We start from the raw sequence: 23889 nt of genomic DNA, 5'->3' as shown, positions 1-23889 counted from the left end.
TGAACACTGTATGACTCGCGAGCCATAGGTTTCCGACCCCTGGATTAAAAATGTGCCACTTTATCTAAAAACAAAATAGATGTTCAAGTTAGCAAAAAGTAAAGGTGAATCATTCTACTTCCTGTGTCCGTTGACTGTTCAAACCGGTCACACATCCCTCTCCTTCCCCGTTCTGACCTTTTCACCAGGGGTAACCTTAATTCCCCAGACGGCCAGCGGGGTCCCATTCAAAGGCCAGCCCGTAATGAACAAGGCGTCCATTTATCTTCACCAAACCTTCTCCAATAGCGCCGGTTAGTTAAACATCCCTGGCGCAACTCGCCGCTATCTGAAAACGGGCTTCTCCAATTGACCCCGAGAAAATGAGACCAGCGGGGAGTAATAGATTTCTCTACTCCGGGGGAGGGGGGAGAATGGGTTAGAAAATCCTCTTTCATTTAACACGGTGACCCCCACCCTCCGAGAAGGAGGAAATGTTTTATGTGCTACCGGCTTCGGCAATCAGGAGGACAAAAGTCATAGAGGTAATCTGTGAAAGCGCGTGTTGCTCCTGTCTTCCTTTCAGATTAAGGAGATTAAATGGGGTGATGTCGGCGGATGGACGGGACAGGGAGGATCGCTGCTGGGAACTAAAAGGTAGGGGGCGCCGTGCGCTTGGGTAATGTTCCATCATCTGTGTATTTGAACAAGAGAAAAATCATTGGAAATAAGAAAATTATACCAGGCGGCACGGCGGGACAGTGGTTAGCGCGTGTGCGGCACAGTTCCGAGGTCATGAGATCGAACGTCCTGTGTGGAGTTTGCATGTTCTCCCCGTGCTTGGGTGGGTTTCCTCCGGGCACTCCGGTTTCCTCCTACATTCCCAAAACATGCATGTTAGGTTAATTGGCTGGTCCAAATTGTCCTTGGGTGTCTCTGTGTGCCCTGGCAACCAGTTCAGGGTGTCCCCTGCCCACTGCCCGAAGATAGCTGGGATGGGCTCCTGCACCCCCGCGACCCTACTGAGGATAAGCGGTGGAGATAATGGATGGATGGATGGATGGATATCATCCAGCAGATGTTAGAATAATTTGCTTATTATAACGAACACAAAAATGATACTAAGATTTAGAAAAACGATATATAATCTTAACATCTGTTTATGTAAATGATTATCTTTTAAAATTAGGTTAAAATATCCTAAAATTATATTTAAAATATCTGAATTTTTTGTCAATGGCGTTGGAATTTGTTTTTTCTAGTGCAATAATCATATATATCTATCTATCTACCTTGGTCATATCCCTTAAGAGGAGTGACCAACAGCAAGACAAACACATACAGTTACAAAGAAAATTAAAAAAAGGGAAAAAAATAGCAAAAAACAGACAAACATTTTTCAACAATGGCCAACCCAAATGTCAAATATCTCTACTCCATAAGACACAGCACAGCAAGGCAAAGAAAGGGGACAGGAGACAGAAAGGCCCCACAAACCCTAGTTATAGGGTCACTAAATGTGAGAGGATGTGGAAGTAAAGCGACTGAGTGGAAGAAAGAGGAGTTCGGACAGATGATGACTAAATTGAAGGTTGATGTGTTAGCCTTGAGTGAAACAAAGCAATAATCAAGAGCTAAATGATCTGTAAATGAGAGATATTTTATTAAATGTATTTTATTTTCTAATTTTAAATTTGATTCTCAAATCGAATAAAAAAAATTAAAGTAAAATCCCAGATATTAAAAGTTTTTTTCACAAATTATTCTTGATTTTATGAGAATTTTATTTCATTTTTGTATGTTCGTAAAATAATTCCTAAAAGTACAACAAATACAGTAAACATACATATCATTCCCAAAAAAATCTGATTCTATGAAAGAATTTTTTTTTTTTCCCTGGTCAAACGTCTAAAAATAATGTATATTAAATGTGGTAAAATGAGAAACACAATACTTTAAGTATAAATGAGCAAATTTTGTACTGTTTTTAATTTTAGGGAATAAAATGCAGCAAAGTAAGATTAAAATAATTATGATGACAATGGAGCAGCATTTTACAGTTGATGCTTGTTTTTTGTTTTATTTTTCTAACTTTGTTTTTTGCACATGAATTCACAAAATAATATTTTATGTAAAATGAAATTGTCTCATATACAGGACATTGTTTTGCCCTTTAACAGTATTCTTTGTCTTAATGGAAAATAACTAAATGTGAGAGGATGTGGAAGTAAAGCGCCTGAGAATTTTTTTTTTTTTTTATGAAAGTCAAAGAATACATGGGAAAATATTTTCTAAAATGTTTTTTTAGAGTATTATTGTTCTGGCCATTCAAAAAAATAATAATATATTGAATAATAAATGAAGTAATTTAAAAAAGAAGTAGGTACAGTTTCCTTTTCGTCTGTTGACTCTGGGACTATGTTTACAGAGCCTGCTATGACACTCAATGAGCTCACACGATGGGTGTGGCATAGTATGGTGCTTGCAAACTTTGAATTGCGTTTATTGGCTTGTGCTATTATGAAAACTTGCCTCTGATTGGTCGGCGCTTTTAAATTTCGAACATTAACAATCACAAGGGGTCTCAAAGGGCTGCAGAGACCACAGATTATTGCAAACTACTTTTTCTCTTTTTTTCCTCCCTCTCTCTTTCTCTTTCCCTCCTTTCTTTGCATCTTTCTGTCAGTTTTCCATTCCCTCACTCTCTTTCTCAATTTTTCTCTATATTTCTCTTACCTTCTCTATTTGCCTCTTTTTCTTCCCTTGTCACGTTCTTCTGTTCTTTTCTCTCTCTTTCCTACTCTTTATCCCTCTTTTGCTCCTTCTCTTTGTCTATTCCTCTGTCCCTCTCCCTTTTCACCTCTTTCTTTTTTCTTCTTTTTTTCTCAATATCACTACTTTCTTTTCCTTCCTCTTTCTTTCTCTTTGTCTCTCTTTCACAGTTTACTTTTTCCCCCTCCACTTCCTTTCTATGTATCTCTCTCTTTCTTTGTTTTGACTATCATTGCACCTGATCCTACATAAGGGCAAGGAAAAAGTCAAAAACCTCAACATAGCAGCAAAATGGGAAAATATTATCCTTTAAGTAGATATGTGCGGATTTATTTAAGTTAATAAAAGATAAAAACAGTTTTCTTTTAATCCATGAAATTTTGTCCATGATACGCAATGTAAACTTGAAAAAAAAAAAAATAGTTCGGATTTCTTTTGCTGTCGGCAGCAATGAACGAAATATTACCCCATATTATTATAAGGAGATAATTTCTTCCTCATGCCATGAGGTTCTTGAACTCCACCCGGGGGAGTAAAAGCCACCATTAAACCCCACCCCCACATTTGCATATTACCCTATTTTTATGACAGTGTGTATTTTCCGTAACACCATTTAAATACTCAAGACGTTATATTGGGTATTTTTCTATTCTATATCTTTTATTTTGTTTTTCAACACAAGCTGGAAGTGTGAATCTCCCTACGGGGATGGATAAAGTATCTAGCTATCTATTATCTATATCTCATCTCATCTCATCTCATTAGCCGTACCGCTTATCCTCATTAGGGTCGCGGGGGGGCTGGAGCCCATCCCAGCCATCTCCGGGCAGTGGGCAGGGGACACCCTGAACTGGTTGCCAGCCAATCGCAGGGCACACAGGGACAGACAACTCATTCGCTCATTCACACCTAGGGACAATTTGGACCGGCCAATTCATCTGAAATGCATGTTTTTGGAACGTGGGAGGAAACCCACGCAGGCACGGGGAGAACATACAAACTCCGCACAGGAAGTCTGGAGCTGGATTTGAACCCACGACTCATTATTATTATTTTTGTAGAACACTCCCCGCGAAGCACGCCAGCAAAATCGCTGAGCAGATGCGAGCCCACAACATAAACGCGCTGCTGGTGATTGGCGGATTTGAGGTAAGTAAGCTTGATGTAATGACTATATAGTGATTCTTATTTCATATGCTTATTTTTGTAACTCAGATGTATAGTGTTGGTAAAATGTGAATTTTTTATGGAAAAAATGTATGCAGAGGTGTATCTGTCGTTTCGCTGCTTTCCGTTTGGCTTGGCACCAATGTTCCCTGTAATTTTTCGAGTGTCTGAGCGTTCAAACAAAGTCGGTTAGCAACGCTTGAAACAACAGTGAGCAACGGCAATCCCAAGTGTGGCAACTAAATCATCATCAAACATGTCCAAAACTTGACATCACGTTACATTTTGAGTTTCCGGCAATGCGAAACATTTTTTCACTTTTGAATGAATTGACTTATGTATTATTGCAAAGGTTGTAGGGCCTACAAACGTCATTTGTTTTTACAACAATTCTTTCACAAGATTTCCATTTCTTTTTTTTCCTGGTATCTATTGTCGCATAATACGAACATTTTTGGGGGCTTATTTAGTCTGTTGCATTTTTTAGTGGAAATACAATGTTGGCAACAAGATTGACTTATTTGAATGCAACACAAACTTTTTTTTCTTTTTCCCTGTTTTTTTCCATTTTTTTTAATTCCTTTAAAAAAATCTCATTGTGTTTATTTTTCCTAGTTGTTCCTTTTTTTTGTTCTCTGATTACTTTTTTCCTTTGTTTCTTTCTTTTCTTTTTTTCTGTCTTTATTTTCCTTCTTTTTTCTCTTCCTCATCTCATCTCATTAGCCACACCGCTTATCCTCAGTAGGGTCGCGGGGGTGCTGGGGCCCATCCCAGCAATCATCGGGCAGTGGGCAGGGGACACCCTGAACTGGTTGCCAGCCAATCGCAGGGCTTTTCTCTTCCTTTTGTTTCTTTTTTTTCCTCAGCTTTTCACTACTTTTTCATTTTGGTGTTTTTTTGTTTCTTGTTCTATTCCCCCTTCCTTTAAGTCATTTTGTGCATCATTTTACACAATATTTGGTCATATAGGGATGAAAGAAGCAAAAACAACCTGAAGAGCCGTTTAGGACCCGAAAGAGCCGGTTCCTTTTAGTGAGCCGAGCCGAAGACTCCGGTTCCTGAAAAACATACTTCGTTCTACTTCGACCTTGACTTGAAAACACCGCATTTAGAACACAACGTCGGGGGAACCCGTGTATTTTTACCTTCATGCACTGTAACTTTGACTTAATTCGCTTCTTAATTAGCAATTTCGAGCCCTGATTTTTGTGAGCTGGCTAGATTTTCTTGTGCGCTGAGAATGTGCACGCACCCATAGATTGTTCCCGGGACACATCACTTTTCAGAGACAAAATGAACACGCGTTATCATGCCGTGCCACAAGGGGGCAGTCGCAAGGGAAAAAGGGAAAGGGCAGATACCCTCTGAGAAAGAGAAATGTATCGTCTGACACGCTTTTAAACACTTCAGGCGCTTGAGTGTCTGCTGCAGCTCTACGAGGCACGCGCTACCTATGAGGAATTTTGCATCCCCATGTGTATGATACCCGCCACCATAAGTAACAACGTGCCGGGCACCGATCTAAGTATCGGTGCCGATACGGCACTCAATGCCATCGTGGAGGTAAGGCCGGATTCCTCCTCAGCAACTCTTTAACTTGATTACTTTCAATGACTTTTGGATTACGCCAATACCAAATATGCTAATAAAAGACAAAAGAAACTAAATATGAATAAAACAATGACTCACAACACGTGCTAAGCTTTCTCTCCTGGCTTTGAACTCTTTGATCTCGGGCAAAACTAACATCAAATGCGACAGAAACAAAATGAAAATAAATCCAAACTTTTGTTCCTTTATCTTTGTTCCTTTATTTTCTTTGTTCTCTTCTATCCTCACTGTAAATGTGAACCTGGAGTGCCACGTCCAATTTCTTTGTCACAATATCAGGGTTGGGTATGGTTACTTTAACTTGATTACTTTCAATGACTTTTGGATTACTCCAATACCAAATATGCTAATAAAAGACAAAAGAAACTAAATATGAATAAAATAATGACTCACAACACGTGGTAAGCTTTCTCTCCTGGCTTTGATCTCTTTGATCTCCGGCAAAACTAACATCAAATGCGACAGAAACAAAATGAAAATCAATTCAAACAGCATATTTATATATTTAGTTTATTTTGTCTTTTATTAGCATGTTTGGTATTGGAGTAATCCAAAAGTAATTGAAAGTAATCCAGTTAAAGTAACCCTACCCAACCCTGGTGGCGAATATCGTGATATTGTGGAGTGGTTGGCAATAGAATACATAATACATTCAGGATTCTTCAATATATGAAACCAAACAATCTCAAAACAAATATATATAAAATAAATGTATATAATATATAGAAGAATGATAAAACATCTCTAATTATATACACGATATTTTTTTAAAAATAGATACTTATAGTATACAAATAAATAAATTAATGTGAAACAATCTTATCTATATAAATAAACATCATATAATTTACATAAAATATTATTAATGGAAATAAACTTCCATAATTATACTCATGAATAAAATGAACTAGTAATAATACTTAAATACATAATAAAACTAAAATAATGGAAAAATAATGAATAAAAAAGTGAAATGAATAAATATGTACATGAAGGAAAACATTATCATTTAGAAAACAAAAACATCTACATTTACAGACAATAGAAAACTGCTATTTTTAAAACTATTTTTAAAATTAAAATAAAAAATAAAATAATAACACAAAAAAATGAAAAATAAAACGTCTATATCTATATATATAAATAATTAAATAAAAATAAATGTAAAACTTAATTCTGAGGCTACATGGAAAAATTGAGAGATCAAACAGTAATATATACATTATATACAGTATCCAGATATACTGTGTGTATATATATATATCACACCCACCGTGTGAGCTCATTGAGTGTCATAGCGGGCTCCGTAAACATAGTCCCAGAGTCAACAGACGAGAAAGAAACTACCTACTTCCTTTTATTTCATTGATTGTTGTAAGTATTATTCTTATTTATATATATAAATAAATGCATGAATAAATCAATAAACTCAAAAATAACCCCCCCAAAAAAAAGCTTTAATAAGGACCTTTTATACTCATGCATGATGTTTACGTTGGTAAATATTAAAAAAAATAATTAATTGAAACAATTTAATTTACCAATGGTGTAGCCCGAATTATGGACATGTATTTTATTCCATCCATGATATTTTGATGCTTGTTAAAATAATAGCAATACATATATAAAAGAGTAATGGCCCAAGACTTGCTAATACTGCAATCATGCACTCATCAGACTTGCGACCGCATCAAGCAATCGGCCAGCGGGACCAAGAGGCGAGTGTTCATCATTGAGACCATGGGGGGATATTGCGGCTATCTGGCAACCGTTGCCGGTCTGGCCGCCGGTGCCGATGCTGCCTACATCTACGAGGAACCTTTCGACATCAGGGACCTGCAGGTAATCCGTTATCTCCAAATCTATCTATTTCAATTGTTAAAAATGCATAGTTGAAAGCTGCATGTAAAAAAGGAGATTCAAATTCACTGTTCCTTGAATTATAGCTTCCAGCTTATTTTTTTACTTGTTTTTGTGAAATACATTGTAAAATCTCACGTAAACGAGTTAAACTAGTAAGTCAAGTCATGTTTATTTGTGACGCCCTTAATCACAAGGAGTCTCAAGGGGCTGCAGACTATTGCAAGCGACAGACTATTATGACACCATCCCTTGATCTAAAACCTACACGTGGGCAAGGAAAAAATTAAAAACCCCAACATGAGGAAAATAAAGGGACCACACATGAGGTAATCCTCTTTAGAGGTAAGATCGGGCCAAAAAAAAGCACCCGAGCCCGACGCAGGCCCGAGGGGTATTAAACCCGACCCGGACCGAGCCCGACTAATTAACTGGATTTGCTGGCCCGGCCCGAGGGGGCCCGAAATTACGTATTTTATTTATAAGGAGGGGTGATTTATGATAACAAATTAAACTCTGCCTTTTGTTACAACATCTAGGCCTAAGTTAAATAAAACTGTATAAACATTTACATCTTTTATATTTCTGTGTCTGCACTGCAGATGTTACATTAAGCGACAATCTGTCATTGACGGTTTTTTTTTTTGAGGTAGCGAAAACATTTAAGGGCGTCCGTCATTTTGACGACTTGATCATTGGGCCATAATCCACAGCAGCAGTAGTAGTACGTCCTTAAGATTTTAGCGCAGCACTTTCATTGAGGGGGTGTTGACGTGTTGTGCCCTTTTCTGACTCCTATGCAAATTCCCCCCCCCCCTGATCGTATTCTATATAAAACGCTTATTAAAACAATAAAGCGAGCTAATTATAATAATTGGGAGATCCTAGTCTATATAACGCGTTTATTTAAACAATAAAGCGTGATTTTATTCTGCAAATTGCGTTTTTTAACGCGGATGAAAATGTCACCAACGTCAATGTACGCTTCCGACAAAAGCGATCGTATTCTATATAATACGCTTTAAAACAAAATAAAGCGAGCTAATTATAATAATTGGGAGATTCTAGTCTATATAACGCGTTTATTTAAACAATAAAGCGCGATCGTATTTTACAAAATGCGTTTGTTAATGCGGATGGAAAAGTCACCAACGTCACTGTACGCTATGATTTCCGCAATCACAACTAATTGTACACAAATAATATTTATTTGATTTACTATATTCCTTGGTCTAGTATCCATACATAGTTTAAGTATATATTTTTAATGAACATATATTTATAATTATTAATTAATTTAAAAAAAAAAAAAAAAAAAAAAAAAAAAACCAGGACCGAACCCGACCCGACCCGACCGTATGACTGACATTTCAGGCCCGACCCGGCCCGAAATTGCCTCGGGTTCGGGTTCGGGTTCGGGCTCGGGCCATAAATCTTAGGTCTAATCCTCTTAAACCTTTGGATTTCTTCTTGGCTCTTGGGATCAATGAGTTTTCAATTTTTATTACCGCTACTGTATATCACGTTACAGTTTTTCCACACTAAACCGCAAGAGGGCGCTCTAGGATTAGCATATTTGGTATTGGAGTAATCCAAAAGTAATTGAAAGTAATCCTGTTAAAGTAACCCTACCCAACCCTGTTCCTGATATTATTTCGACAAGGAAACCGGCCCGCCACCCACCCGTTGAGAAGCACATCTTTAAAACAAGCGCAAAGACGAGCAACCTCGTAATCAGCAGGTTTATGTTTCTTAGCACGGATGCCAGATGCTGATGTATCATTCCTGTCACAAAGTCAATATTTCCTCAAACGCTATTCTTGTACTTCTCCTCCCATCCAATAGATGGCATCTGGCCAGCTCTATTATTTGTTTTTTCTCTCCCTCAGGCCAACGTCGAGCACTTGACGGAGAAAATGAAGACGAGCATCCAGCGAGGCCTCGTGCTTAGGTAGTGGAAAATAGAAATGGCACCCCCAGCCCCCCCAACCCCACCTACTCAATTAACGGAATTCTCTTTTTATGTCAGAAATGAGAATTCTAACGAAAACTACACCACCGACTTCATTTACCAGCTGTACAGTGAAGAAGGCAAAGGCGTTTTTGACTGCAGGAAAAATGTGCTGGGACACATGCAGCAGGTAACGTACGCAAGAATATTTTAGGCAGGGGAGGTGGTCGATATTTTTCTGTTATCCCCGTTCCTCTTTGAGTGAGAGAGAGACTGATTGAAAGCGCGAGAGAGAGAGAGAGACTGATTGAAAGCGCGACAGAGAGAGAGAGAGAGAGAGAGACTGATTGAAAGCGCGCGCGAGAGAGAGAGAGAGAGAAAGAGAGACTGTTTGAAAGAGAGAGAGAGAGGGAGAGAGAGAGAGAGAGAGACTGATTGAAAGAGAGAGAGAGAGAGTCTGACTGAAAGAGAGTGATTGAAAGAAAGAGAGAGAGAGAGAGAGAGAGAGTCTGATTGAAAGAAAGAGAGTGATTGAAAGAAAGAGAGGGAGAGAGAGAGAGTCTGATTGAAAGAAAGAGAGGGGGAGAGAGAGAGAGAGAGAGAGAGAGAGTCTGATTGAAAGAAAGAGTCTGATTGAAAGAAAGAGAGGGAGAGAGAGAGAGAGAGAGAGAGTCTGATTGAAAGAAAGAGAGAGTCTGAATGAAAGAAAGAGAGAAAGTCTGATTGAAAGAGAGAGAGAGAGAAGTCTGATTGAAAGAGAGAGAGAGAAAGTCTGATTGAAAGAGAGAGAGAGAGAGAGAGAGAGAGAGAGAGTCATGATTATTTGGGATGACCTTATTCACAAGGAGTCTTAAAGGGCTGCACAGACCACAGATTATTGCAAACTACAGACTATTATGACACATACCCCGATCTAAAACCTACATGAGGGCAAGGAAAAACTCAAAAATCTCAAGTCAAGTCATGTTTATTTTGGGACGCCCTTAATCACTAAGAGTCTCCAAGTAATATTTATTACACCAAAAAAAGGAATAACATACTACTACAGAAATATTACAAAACTACTGAATAATTCTACAAACATACTATTATGAAAATACTACAAGAAAATACATAGAAATACTACAATACAAACATACTACTACAGAAATATTACAAAACTATCTAATTAATACTACAAAAATACTAAAAAAAACGACAGAACTACAAAAATACCACTACAGTAATACTAAAATGCAAACATTCTGTACTACAGAAATTTTACAAAACTACTAAATACTACAAGTCAAGTCAAATACTAATAAAATACTACAGAAATACTCCAAGAATACCACTACAGTAATACTAGAATAAAAACATACTGTACTACTACAGATTGTTACAAAACTACTTAATTGGTACTACAAAAATACTATGATGAAAATACTAAAAAATACTACAGAAATACTACAAAAATACCACTTCAGTAATACTATTATACAAACATTCTGTATTACTACAGAAATATTACAAAACTACTAAATTAATACTGCAAAAATACTATGATCTAAATACTACAGAAATACCACTCCAGTAATACTATAATACAAACATACTGTCCTACTACAAAAAAATATTACAAAACTACTTAATACTACAAAAATACTATGATGAAAATAAAAAAACAAATGCGACAGAAATACTCCAAAAACCCACTACAGTAATACTAAAATACAACTACAAAAAATATTACGACGGAAATACTCCAAAAATACCACTCCATTACTTTGTTTTGTTTTTTGTTTTTCGACTTTTAGCGTCTCGAGATTAGCGCGAATAAAACCGGATCAAACGCTGGTTTGATGAATCCCCCGAGGAAGCGTTGATGTTCCGCTGCTGCAACCTAAGCAATACGGGAAACAAAATCATGAAGCGCGTTCTGGAATTAAGGAGGCAACTTACAAGTATATAAATACATTAGAATAGGAAATATGAAGCAGTTACTGTTTGTGTGAAATGAGGAAGCGTATTTTTTTAAATGGCATAATATTTTAAAATCTATTTTCAAGTCTGTTCCAGTACATTTAAAAATATAACTGAATGTAATGATTTAATTTCAATCGGCGCGTTTGACAGGGACCACATCTCCTTTTACCGTAATTTTGTTGGTTTTATTACCTTTTTCTGACCATAAAATAGGTCTCCATATAGTTAATGATAAGGGGAAGAGATAAAGCGCTCGTCTTGGGAATCAAGAGGTCGCAGGTTTGATTCCCGGCTTATATGTCGAAGTGTCCTTGGGCAATACACTGAATCCCTAATGCCCCCCAATAGCAGGGTAGTTGCCTTGCATGGCTGACGCTGCTATCGGTTAGAGTGTAAAAGGGAAAAGTGTGAAGCACATTGTAAAGCGCTTTGAGAGGTCTTCATTGACTTGGAAAGCGCGATATAAATACAGAAACTTTATATTTATTCATTAATGTACATAATTATTGGATTTAGAACTAGTTAAAAATTGTATTTTTATTAAAAAAAAAAAAAATAACAAAACAATACAAGTACAACTCGTATATTTTAAAATTCTCGTGTTTAGAGGTATACGTTACGTATTTTACGATAATGACACCCTACTTCTCACATTTTGGCAGTCTTAAGCCCTGAGAAGGAATTCCCTTTTCTTCCTTGCATGTTCGTTTAACATCCGGGTATTGAAACAAGGTTTTCATTAAGAATACTCTGGACACAAACAAGCTATAGAACAAGCTGCACAGTCCTAATGGCTGACAATCACATTTATACTAGGAAGGCGAGCTATGACAAAACTAAAAAAGAAAAAAAAAACACATTTTGGGAGTCTTAAGCTCCGAGAAGGAATTCCTTTTCTTCCTTGCATGTTTGTTTAACATCCGGGTATTGAAACAAGGTTTTCATTCAGAATATTCTGGACACAAACAAGCTATAGAACAAGCTGCACAGTCCTAATGGCTGACAATCATATTTATACTAGGAAGGCGCGCAATGACAAAACTAAAAAAGATTGTGAAACGAGATTTTTACAATATGTCTGTCCAGATTCAATATAATAAAAAAAAAGTATTGTTTTGTCATTCATAAAAATAAGAATAATATATAAAGTAATAAATGAAATATTTTAAAAAGGAAGTAGGTGCAATTTCCTTATCGTTTGTTGACTCTGGGACTATGTTTACAGAGCCCGCTACGGACACTCAATGAGCTCATACGGTGGGTGTGGCATAGTGTGGTGCTTGCAAACTTTGAATCGCGTTTATTGGCTTGTTCTATTATGACAAACAGTCAGAGAAGCGCAAGAGAAAAACAAGCTGCAGGTTGAAATATGTCACCTTGATGTTGCCAAAGCCACTGTACTTGTATCTCTCTTTCTCTCCCCTTCAATCAGTCTCTTTCTCTTTTTCTCTCTCTCTCTCTTGCTCTCTCTCACTCTCTCTTGCTCTCTCTCGCTCTCTCTTGCTCTCTCTCGCTCTCTCTTGCTCTCTCTCGCTCTCTCTTGCTCTCTCTCGCTCCTCTCTCGCTCTCTCTCGCTCTCCTCTCACTCTCTCTCGCTCTCTCTCGCTCTCTCTCTCTCGCTCTCTCTCACTCTCTCTCGCTCTCTCTCGCTCTCTCTCTCTCTCTCTCTCTCACTCTCTCTCGCTCACTCTCTCTCTCTCTCTCTCATCTCTTTCCTTCAATCACTCTCTCTCTCTCTCTCTCTCTCTCTTTCCTTCAATCACTCTCTCTCTCTCTCTCTCTCTCTCTCTCTCTTTCCTTCAATCACTCTCTCTCTCTCTCTCTCTCTTTCCTTCAATCACTCTCTCTCTCTCTCTCTCTCTCTCTCTCTCTTTCCTTCAATCACTCTCTCTCCTCTCTCTCTCTCTCTCTCTCTTTCCTTCAATCACTCTCTCTCTCTCTCTCTCTCTCTCTCTCTCTTTCCTTCAATCACTCTCTCTCTCTCTCTCTCTCTCTCTCTCTTTCCTTCAATCACTCTCTCTCTCTCTCTCTCTCTCTCTCTCTCTTTCCTTCAATCACTCTCTCTCTCTCTCTCTCTCTCTTTCCTTCAATCACTCTCTCTCTCTCTCACTCTCTCTCTCTCTCTCTCTCTCTCTCTCTCTCTCTCTCTCTCTCTCTCTCTCTCTCTCTCTCTCTCTCTCTCTCTCTCTCTCTCTCTCTCTCTCTCTCTCTCTCTCTCTCTCTCTCTCTCTCTCTCTCTCTCTCTCTCTCTCTCTCTCTCTCTCTCTACTCTCTCTCTCTCCTCTCCTCTCTCTCTCTCTCTCTCTCTCTCTCTCTTTCCATACCCTTTGCATTTTCTTTTTTCTCTTCCTTCTGTCTGTCTATTTCTCTTTGGATTTCTTTCATCCTCTCCCTTTCTTTTCCCCTTCTCTCACGACTTTTTATCTTTTGTTCCTGACGCTCTCTCCCTCTCCCTTTCTTTTCTCCCTCTCTCTCTTTTTCTTTCTTCGTCCTGCCCTCTCTCGTTTTCCCTCCCTCCTTCTCTTATTTCTTTATCTCTCTTTTTCTTTCTCTTTAATCGACTAGTCCAGCCCCCGACAGAATGTTTGTTCTATCGTGTGGCCCCCGAGTTAAAACGAGTTTGACACCACTGTTGTAAAGCGCTTTAGGAGGTCTCATTGAAAAGAGCTATAAAATGCAGAACATTTACATTGATGAAATTGTGTGTTTAATTGCTGTTAAAAATGTCGGAAAAAAATTGTTAAAACGTCACGAAATTGTGAATACGCTTAAAAATTGTTCAAACCTCACATTGTTTATTTGCTAAAAACCCAAAAAACAAACCAAGAAGTATTTAATTGCTGTTGAAAGTGTCGATAAAAATTGTTAAAACGTCACGAAATTGTGAATACGCTTAAAAATTGTTCAAACCTCACATTGTTTATTTGCTAAAAACCCCAAAAAAAACAAACCAAGAAGTATTTAATTGCCGATAAAAGTGTCGATAAAAACTCATTGTTGGGATATGACATAATGAAATTGTGTGTTTAATTGCTGTTAAAAATGTCGGAAAAAATTGTTAAAACGTCACGAAATTGTGAATATGCTTAAAAATTGTTCAAACCTCACATTGTTTATTTGCTAAAAACCCAAAAAACAAACCAAGAAGTATTTAATTGCTGTTAAAAGTGTTGATAAAAACTCATTGTTGGGATATGATATCATGAAATTGTGTGTTTAATTGTTGTTAAAAATGTCGAAAAAATTGTTAAAACGTCATAATATGCTTAATTGCTGTTAAGATTGTCAAGAAAAATTGTTCAAACATCACATTGTTTATTTGCTGTTAATAATGTCAAAAAAATTGTTCAAACCAAAAAATTGACATTGACAAAAAAACAGAGTGTACACATTAAATACGTCTGACAATCATTTTTATACTAGGAGGGCAGGCTATGACAAAACTAGAAAATCAAAATCTGACCAATTTCTTCAAAAAAAAACGGACTCTTTCAATGTTTTAAAGGGAGGTGCCCCATCTCCATTCGACCGAAACTTCGGGACAAAAATCTCCGCCAAGGCCATGCAGTGGGTCACCAAAAAGCTAGTGGAGACATTCCGACAAGGTGAGACCGGAATGTTCCTCTTTATCCGAGAAGTGATCTATGCTCCCGTAGTTAGACACGTCCCCCCACCCCCAACCCGGTGAGGCGTGGTGTAATTTATTGAGATCTGTCATGGAGTCTCGCCACCCGGCGTCTTGATATACTTAGAGAGGAAATTTACACATCACGTGTTATCGATTCCTAACAAAAAAATCCCTGAGCTCACACTTAGCATGAATATGATGAAGTATGATGCACTCCGAGTCTGACTTCAAAGTCCAATTTGTGTTTATTTCTCTATTTCATATCTGCATGATGGATGACTTAAGATGAAGGTAAAGGAGGTTTGTTTTTTTCAAAGCTGGCTCCATGACATCTTTTTTTGTTTTTAGTTTATCTCTTTTTAGCTCCATGTTTTTGTCATTTTTTTTTTCCAACTGCTTATTACGATCATCATTTATACCTATGCCAGTGTTTTTCAACCAAACGTTTTTGCAAAAATAACATGCCAATTATTATTATTATTATTATTATTATTATTTCTTCCAGTCATCAGACGAGCAATCAATATTCATCCATATCAGTTGGGGGCAGCAAATTTGTTTATTTTTATATATTAACTCTCTGCCCTACTTACGAACGATTGTTAGTAAGTTGCTAGATTTGTATGTTTAAGGTTTATATAAGTATGTTTGAGGCTTATATAAGTAACCTGTATTGTTATGTTCTGAAAAAATAAACATTTAATAAAATTATATGCGCTGTAAAAGATAAATAAAGTGAACTTTAACTTACTTGTGGAAGATGGGCTCCAAGAGTTAGGCTACTTCCTCCTCCGTGGGAAAAAGTGGACAAAAAAAAGTGATCCAACCATTTTCTCAACCACATCAAGCTTTCTTATTCCAATTTCATTTCAAAAGAAACGGCTCGCCTCTTATTTACACAGACCATATTAAATGGATATACGAGAGATTAAACAATAAAAACGTCAAAGTTCTAGTGTGCTAGAGATACAGTGCAGTGTGTATACACGCAAACCAGGAAGTAGAAGCCAGATTTCTTCAGGCGGATGCTGGGTGACCTCTCAGGGCCACGCGGAGGAAAGAAGCTCTACAGTAATCTCCTGTACTCAGACACACAATACAAAATCTAACTACCGTAAATTCCGGACTATAAGCCGCTACTCTTTTCCCAAATGTTCAGCCCTGCGGCTTATTCAGTGAAGCGGCCAATTTATGGAATTTTTCTAACGGCCACCAGCAGCGCTCGAGTCAGAAAGGTAAGATTAAGACCAGTAGAATATGTGCGCCAAGAAAGACTGCAACCTCTAAGTTTAAGCATACATTGTCTGTAAAATTAAGGTACGTTCCGATAATGAGGGAGACGCCCTTGATGGCGATAGTTATGAGGATGAAGTTGAGGACGATCTACCGTGAATTTCACAATTACGGGATGCTTTCTTTGGACAGGCACGTTTGACGCTTTGCGAGCGTGATCCTACTAGCGTGTTGGTACCTTTCAAAGGCGCGGTTTGGGATGAAAGTTATATTATTATTCTTAAAGCTTTGAAAACTCTCTCGGTGTACCGTCTTTCTTCGAAAATATGTGTAACCATGTATAATATGTATTTGCAACTGTATATTTTTGTAATGTATTTATTTTAGAGATTTATTCTGTTATGTGTTCTACGGACGAATCAAAAAGAAGGGGCGGAGCAAACGCGGGCTGATGGGAAGTGGGGTAAAGCTGAGTTACCGGTAGATCTGCCTGTTGTCGCAGCAGACAATAGTGGATATATATTTTTCCCACCCTTAACTTTGGAAACATACATTTTGTTTCCTTGGATTACTTTCAACGGGACCCGGACTTTACAAGTCTGCATCATACGTTAATTACTGGTATCATTTTCAATTTGTGGTTTTAGAATTGTGTACTATCTATGTGGGTACAATCAGACTGTGGACTTTAATGAAAGATCGCTGCATGGCACTGTGGCTAGGACCTTGACTCGGCCTATTGGCTGAGAACAAGTGTCTCGGCCCGTGGCTTTGTAGTGAATTATGAATTGACTGATAATGGATAAATGATAACGAATATACCATTCCTTAGTTTCTATTTTCTTTTTCGCTCGCAACTTTACTGTGCATATGACAATAAACACGTGGAATTGAGTTGAATTCACTCAACTCATCACAGCAACATCAAGATCGTTCTAAAACAAGATACCGGGAAAATATAAAGCCGCATAGCTCACCTAAGTTCTCACGTTCAATAATGATACGCAATCATGGTCTTCTTACAACCGTGAGTGAAGTAAATCCAGGAGAGTAAAATATTTACAAATACAGACTAATGAAACATGTTTTCTTTATGGCGTAGTTTAGCAAGCTTGCTATTCAGTCATCTTTTTCGGCCAATTGCAGGGTTTGTTTTGGCCCTCTAGCCAATCCGAGGCTCTGAATAACTTCAGCCAATAGCGATCGATTCAAATGATGATTGACACATTGGTTAGCCAATGAAACGCCGGTATATAAATCCCAGCATACACCGCGGACTATTCCACGTTCGGGGGAGAATCGAGTCGGCGGCTGTTGCGTAAGTTGCGAGACCTTGTGATTTAATGTTGATCCATAGATAAGGCGCACTGTATTATAAGGCGCATGGTCAGCTTTTGAAAAAAATTAAGACTTTTAGGTGCGCCTTATAGTGCGGAAAATACGGTACTTCATCCGAAAACATGTAGTCAGGACTTTATGGTATTTCATTAGTTTGGTATTATAACGCTTCAAAAAAAAAATTAAATAAAGTAACATTTCGCACATTTTGTTGATATTAAAATAATTTCTTCTACTGAAAAGACAGAATGTAGTAAAAACACATGTTTCTACTGGTAGATAATTTTAAATAGACATTGTGTATTATTTAGCGCCTCCTAGGGGTAAAGAAACTTAAAAAGTACTATTGCTCTGAATAATAAGCAAAAATACATGAACTGTCATACAAATATGCATTTTTTTTAAATACTAGTAGGTCAAATCATTTGCGAAAAACACAAAATCTTGTGACAGGCATGAAAAAAAGCAGTCTCTGTGATTTATATTCTTTTTTGTGCTTTTTAGCACTCATTTTTGGTCACACTGCATGACTTTGTGACATCTAGTGGTCAAATCTTACAGTGTCTCTTTATTAACTTATTTTCTTCGTAAGATTGTATTATTTTTTCACATAGTTTTGTTGATTTTCATGATTACTAATAGTTTCACTAAACACTCAAAATAAGGAGAGAAGATATCAATGGATTTTGAACTTGCAAGGAGGACAGGACAGAGCCCAAAACTCTGAAAGGAAATTCCAAAAGCCCTTTCTTACAAATATCCGAGGTTACAAAATGAGGAACCGCTCTAAAGGTTGTAAAACCCAAAGAACAGTAACATAATAGTCAAAATCACAGCGATGTATAGTAGTCGAAATAACAAAACGGTGTGCCACGGGAACAAAAACGGTTGAGAAACACTGACTAAGATGATTCACATATCCGTAGCCTAGCAACCAATTTCTTCCACTTTTGCACTCCCGTCTGTTCTTTCATCCATTTTTTTTTGCTACTGTCGCATGCCTGACTATAAATACACCTCAGTCTATATTTGACTTCTATAATTTCAATTTTTTTTCCCTTCTCCCCTTGCAGGCAGAGTGTTTGCAAACACCGAGGACACTTGCTGTTTGCTGGGAATGCGCCGCCGAGCTCTGGTTTTCCAGCCCGTGGTTCAACTTAAGGGGGAGACGGATTTTGTGTACGTATGCTCAATTTTTGTCCTTTAACAAAAAAAGTGAAACTGAGGAAATCATTTCTTCCTCATGCCATGAGGCTCTTGAACTCCACCCGGGGGAGCACAAGCCTACATTAAACCCCACCCCCATTTGCATATTACCCAATTTTTTATAACAGTGTGTATTTTCCGTAGCACTATTTAAATATATCAAAACGTTATATTGGGTATTTTTGTATTCTATATATTTACTTTATTACTTTATTTTTCAACACAAGGATACTGCTGGAAGTGTGAATTTCCCTACGGGATGAATAATCTATCTAGCTAAACTATTTTCTTTTAAAAAAATTAGTGAGGAAAAGAGTTATATAAATACAAAAACGACTAAAATAGTAATAATAGTAATATGATTATTGTTTTAATGTGTTATATTTTTTGCTATTATTGTCCTGGTTTGTAATGTTTTAATTTAAAACATATAACATAATTGAATTGAATTATATATTTACATGTGTGTGTGTGAGAGACGCTACAGCTATATACATTGCACATACAGTACAGTAAAATAACATTCTTAATCCTGCTCAAAAGTGACACCTAGTGGTTTTTTATGTCACTGGTCAAATCTAAATAAAGAGAAACAAGGTCTCTGACAAACTAAATGTGCCTTAGCGGAGACAGAGACTCAGTATTCAGTGTAGGGGATTTATGTAACGGCTTCAATGTTGCCCAATGTAGCAAAGTGAGAGTAAAGTTTCTCCACAAATCTACTCAAGTGTATATGATTTAAAAATACTCCTAAAAGTACATACTGTCCCAAAACTTACTTAAGTAAATGTAACAGAGTATATGAAATCCACCTCTGATTTTCATAAAAATGAATCGTAGAGACTCAGTACTCAGCGGAGGGGATTTAAGTAACGGCTTCAATGTAGCAAAGTGAGAGTAAAGTTTCTTCTCCACATATCTACTCAAATAAAAAGTATATGATTTAGAAATACTCCTAGAAATAGATATTGTCCCAAAACTTACTTAAGTAAATGTAACAGAGTATTTGAAACAAACCTCTGATTATCATAAAAATAAATTGATCAGAGAGACTCAGTACTCAGCGGAGGGGATTTAAGTAACGGCTTCAATGTTGCCTAATGTAGTGAAGTAAGAGTAAAGTTTCTTCTCCACAAATCTACTCAAGTAATAATAATAATAATATAATAATAATAATTTCCTTGTATTGTCATTCTGTGTAACAATGTACACAGAACGAAATGTCGATTACACCTGACCCGTTGTAGCGAGCCGATGCAGCCGCAGCCAACAGAGGGCGCCGCCGACCACTTTTTAAGTCTTAGGAATGACTCGGCCGGGGCGCGAACCACCGACCTCCCAGTCTCAAAGCGGGCGCCTTACCATCTAGGCTACTGAGCTGGTAAAAAGTATATAGAACTTAAAAATACTCCTTGAAATACATAATGTCCCAAAACTTACTTAAGTAAATGTAACAGAGTATATGAAACCCACCTCTGATTATCATAAAAATAAATCAGAGACTCAGTACTCAGCGGAGGGGATTTAAGTAACGGTTTCAATGTTGCCTAATGTAGTGAAGTAAGAGTAAAGTTTCTTCTCCACAAATCTACTCAAGTAAAAAGTATATAAAACTTAAAAATACTCCTTGAAATACATAATGTCCCAAAACTTACTTAAGTAAATGTAACAGAGTATATGAAACCCACCTCTGATTATCATAAAAATAAATCAGAGACTCAGTACTCAGCGCAGGGGATTTGAGTAACGGCTTCAATGTAGCAAAGTGAGAGTAAAGTTTCTTCTCCACAAATCTACTCAAGTAAAAAGTATATATATGATTTATAAATACTCCTAGAAATACATAATGTCCCAAAACATACTTAATGTAACAGTATATGAAACCCACCTCTGATTATCATAAAAATAAATCAATCAGACTCGGTACTCAGCGGAGGGGATTTAAGTAATGGCTTCAATGTTGCCTAAAGTATTAAAGTTTCTTCTCCACAAATCTACAAGTAAAAAGTATATATATGATTTATAAATACTCCTAGAAAGATATAATGTCCCAAAACTTACTTAAGTAAATGTAACAAATTATATGAAACCCACCTCTAATTATCATAATAAAAAACAATCATCAGAGACTCAGTACTCAGCGGAGGGGTTTTAAGTAACGGCTTCAATGTTGCCTAAAAATACTCCTAGAAATACATAATGTCCCAAAACTTACTTAAGTAAATGTAACAGAGTATACGAAACCCACCTCTGATTATCAGGAAAGTAAGAGGATCCTTAAATCTGCCCCATATCCCCAGTCACAGAATCCCCAAGGAGCAATGGTGGCTGAAACTGCGCCCCCTGATGAAAATCCTCGCCAAGTACAAGACCAGTTACGACGTTTCGGATTCGGGTCAGATGGAGCACGTGGTGCACAACCAGCCCAAAGACACGGACGCTTCGGTCGCCATGTGAGAACGACGTGGCGCTCTAATCCCTCGCCGTGAACTCCACGTGCCAGCACCATCTTTTCCCTTTCGTCCATTCCCTCGTGGACGTAGTAGTCATTGACCTGTACGCTAACCTCGAGAGTATTCCTAGTGACAAATGCATTTATTGTAGTACACACGGGCGACCGACCGAGTTCCGGGTAAATTTCCCTTTGACGTCAATAGCTGTCAATGGCAGCCGGTGATTTATGAATCTTGGGTGTTTATAGCCGTCAATGGGAGTGAAGGGGTTTATGGTGTTTTGTTTTTTTGTTGTTGAAATTTTGCACTTTGCCCGTCTGTTATGGACTGCTGATCCTGTCATATGCTGAAATTAATGTCAAAATAAATAAATACCTACAAAATACTATATAGATAAAGGATCATATAAACATATGACGTAATAGATAAATATGGGACCTTAATCCAATGTATTCATATACTGTAAATTCCGGACTATAGAGCGCACCTGATTATAAGCCGCACCCACCACATTTTTTTCTGTACCAAGCTGCAGGAGAGAAAGACTCCTTCAAAATATACTATATAGATAAAGGATCATATAAACATATGACGTAATAGATAAATATGGGACCTTAATGCAATGTATTCATATACTGTAAATTCCGGACTATAGAGCGCACCTGATTATAAGCCGCACCCACCACATTTGTTTCTGTACTAAGCTGCAGGAGAGAAAGACTCCTTTAAAATATACTATATAGATAAAGGATCATATAAACATATGACGTAATAGATAAATATGGGACCTTAATGTAATGTATTCATATACTGTAAATTCCGGACTATAGAGCGCACCTGATTATAAGCCGCACCCACCACATTTGTTTCTGTACTAAGCTGCAGGAGAGAAAGACTCCTTCAAAATATACTATATAGATAAAGGATCATATAAATATATGACGTAATAGATAAATATGGGACCTTAATGCAATGTATTCATATACTGTAAATTCCGGACTATAGAGCGCACCTGATTATAAGCCGCACCCACCACATTTGTTTCTGTACCAAGCTGCAGGAGAGAAAGACTCCTTCAAAATATACTATATAGATAAAGGATCATATAAACATATGACGTAATAGATAAATATGGGACCTTAATGTAATGTATTCATACACTGTAAATTCCGGACTATAGAGCGCACCTGATTATAAGCCGCACCCACCACATTTGTTTCTGTACTAAGCTGTACATTCACGACAAAAATAAGGGCCAAAACACATGACCGAAATACAGTACACCACAAAATACATGACAAACTAAAAACAGAAATGAATAAAATACATAAACTGTTGCATTTATGTCTTCTCTTCATGTATTACTTCCGTTATTTATAGGTTTATTTATTTATTTTTACATAGATTTTTACATATGTCAGGATCAGTCCTCGAAACTGAGGCTCCAATTAAAAGTGGATCCTACCTGCAAGAATTTGACGCTTTTCACAGAGATCTAATATATATATATATCTTTTTAACATAGTTTATTTTGTTTTTGAAGATGTTTATCACGAAATGTAGACACTGCTGTATATGTCTGGACACGATGCACAAAGTTGTTAGATGTGAATAAGAATAAAAATGATCAAGTTGACGTTGATTGTTTTTTGTTGAAATGATGGTTAAATTTGTTTTCTATTATCAAATCTCTGTTCCATTTGTGGAGGTCATTTGCCGTTAGTCATTTACCGTAAATCCTGGACTATAGAGCGCACCTGTTTATAAGCCGCACCCACCGCATTTTAAGAGTAAACCGATTTTACACAAGCCGCACCTGTATATAAGCCGCATGCGCCCACATTTAAACATGTAACACAAACACAAAATTAACCCAAACCCGACTTCAAGTGGGGTTTTTAAGGGTTATTTTTCTATCTTCGTTATTCATTATCCATTATCCGTTATCGGTCAGTTCATAATACGCTACAAAGCCTACAAGTCCCGCGATTGAAACTAAATGTCCTTCATTAAAGTCCAGAGTCCAAAAATCACAGCCGGCAAAATGAACGGAAAATGACACCTGTACTTAAGGTTTGATGCGGACCTGCAGAGTCCGGGTCACGTTGAAAGTAATCCAAGGAAAAAAGTGGGAAAAAAATATCAGATGAACACATTTACTCAAGCAACTCCTTTTTCTTTAACCAACTTTTTACCCCCTCTTCTTTCCTTGTCTGTCCCTCACCTTTAGCGGTCCCCACTTAAACTCGTCACCCCGCGTTTGTTCCGCCCCTCATTTTTCGTTCACCCGTGCAAAACATATCAGAATAAGTTTCTAAAATAAATACAAATAAATATATTACAAAAATATACAGTGTCAAATACATATCATACATGGATTACACATATTTACAAAGAAAGAGAGTTTTCAAAGCTTTAATAATAATAATAATAATATAGCTTTGACAGGGCAGTTAATGGTAGCAACACTCGAGCGCCGCTAGCGGCCGTTAAAAAAATGACGTAAATTGGCCGCATCACTGAATAAGCCGCAGGGTTGAAAATTAGGTTAAAAAGTAGCGGCTTATAGTCCGGAATTTACAGTAAATAATTAAATTTAAAACCAATTTTTTTTGTGCTAATTTTAAGTTTTTAATACTTGAACTTCTAGAAATAGACTGTGTTGGGTTCTTTGGGGACAACCCATATGGGGGAAGAGAGGCAGGGGTGCACAAAATAAGGAAACC

At 37.3% G+C, this 23889-nt stretch overlaps 1 protein-coding gene across 3 annotated transcripts in view; it reads left to right on the top strand.

Moving 5' to 3' along the window:
• pfkpa (phosphofructokinase, platelet a) overlaps window positions 1–22799 on the top strand; it is a 54047-nt gene extending 31248 nt beyond the window's left edge. For all 3 annotated transcript variants that reach the window (XM_088322884.1, XM_088322883.1, XM_088322885.1), the window contains 9 exons: window positions 566–636; window positions 3813–3900; window positions 5329–5481; window positions 7207–7371; window positions 9279–9340; window positions 9419–9530; window positions 14811–14910; window positions 18578–18683; window positions 21011–22799. In XM_088322884.1, coding sequence (XP_088179010.1) covers window positions 566–636; window positions 3813–3900; window positions 5329–5481; window positions 7207–7371; window positions 9279–9340; window positions 9419–9530; window positions 14811–14910; window positions 18578–18683; window positions 21011–21167 — 1014 coding nt within the window. In that variant the 3' untranslated portion in view covers window positions 21168–22799. The remainder of the gene's footprint in view (window positions 1–565; window positions 637–3812; window positions 3901–5328; window positions 5482–7206; window positions 7372–9278; window positions 9341–9418; window positions 9531–14810; window positions 14911–18577; window positions 18684–21010) is intronic.
• Window positions 22800–23889: the final 1090 nt, after the last annotated feature.

The sequence above is a fragment of the Urocampus carinirostris genome, chromosome 18 (genome assembly GCF_059441175.1).
Source record: "Urocampus carinirostris isolate Australia breed hairy pipefish chromosome 18, RoL_Ucar_1.0, whole genome shotgun sequence".
Taxonomy (NCBI): Eukaryota; Metazoa; Chordata; class Actinopteri; order Syngnathiformes; family Syngnathidae; genus Urocampus; species Urocampus carinirostris.
The sequence above is the reverse complement of the archived record's forward strand: the minus strand, read 5'-3'. Positions and strand labels throughout refer to the sequence as shown.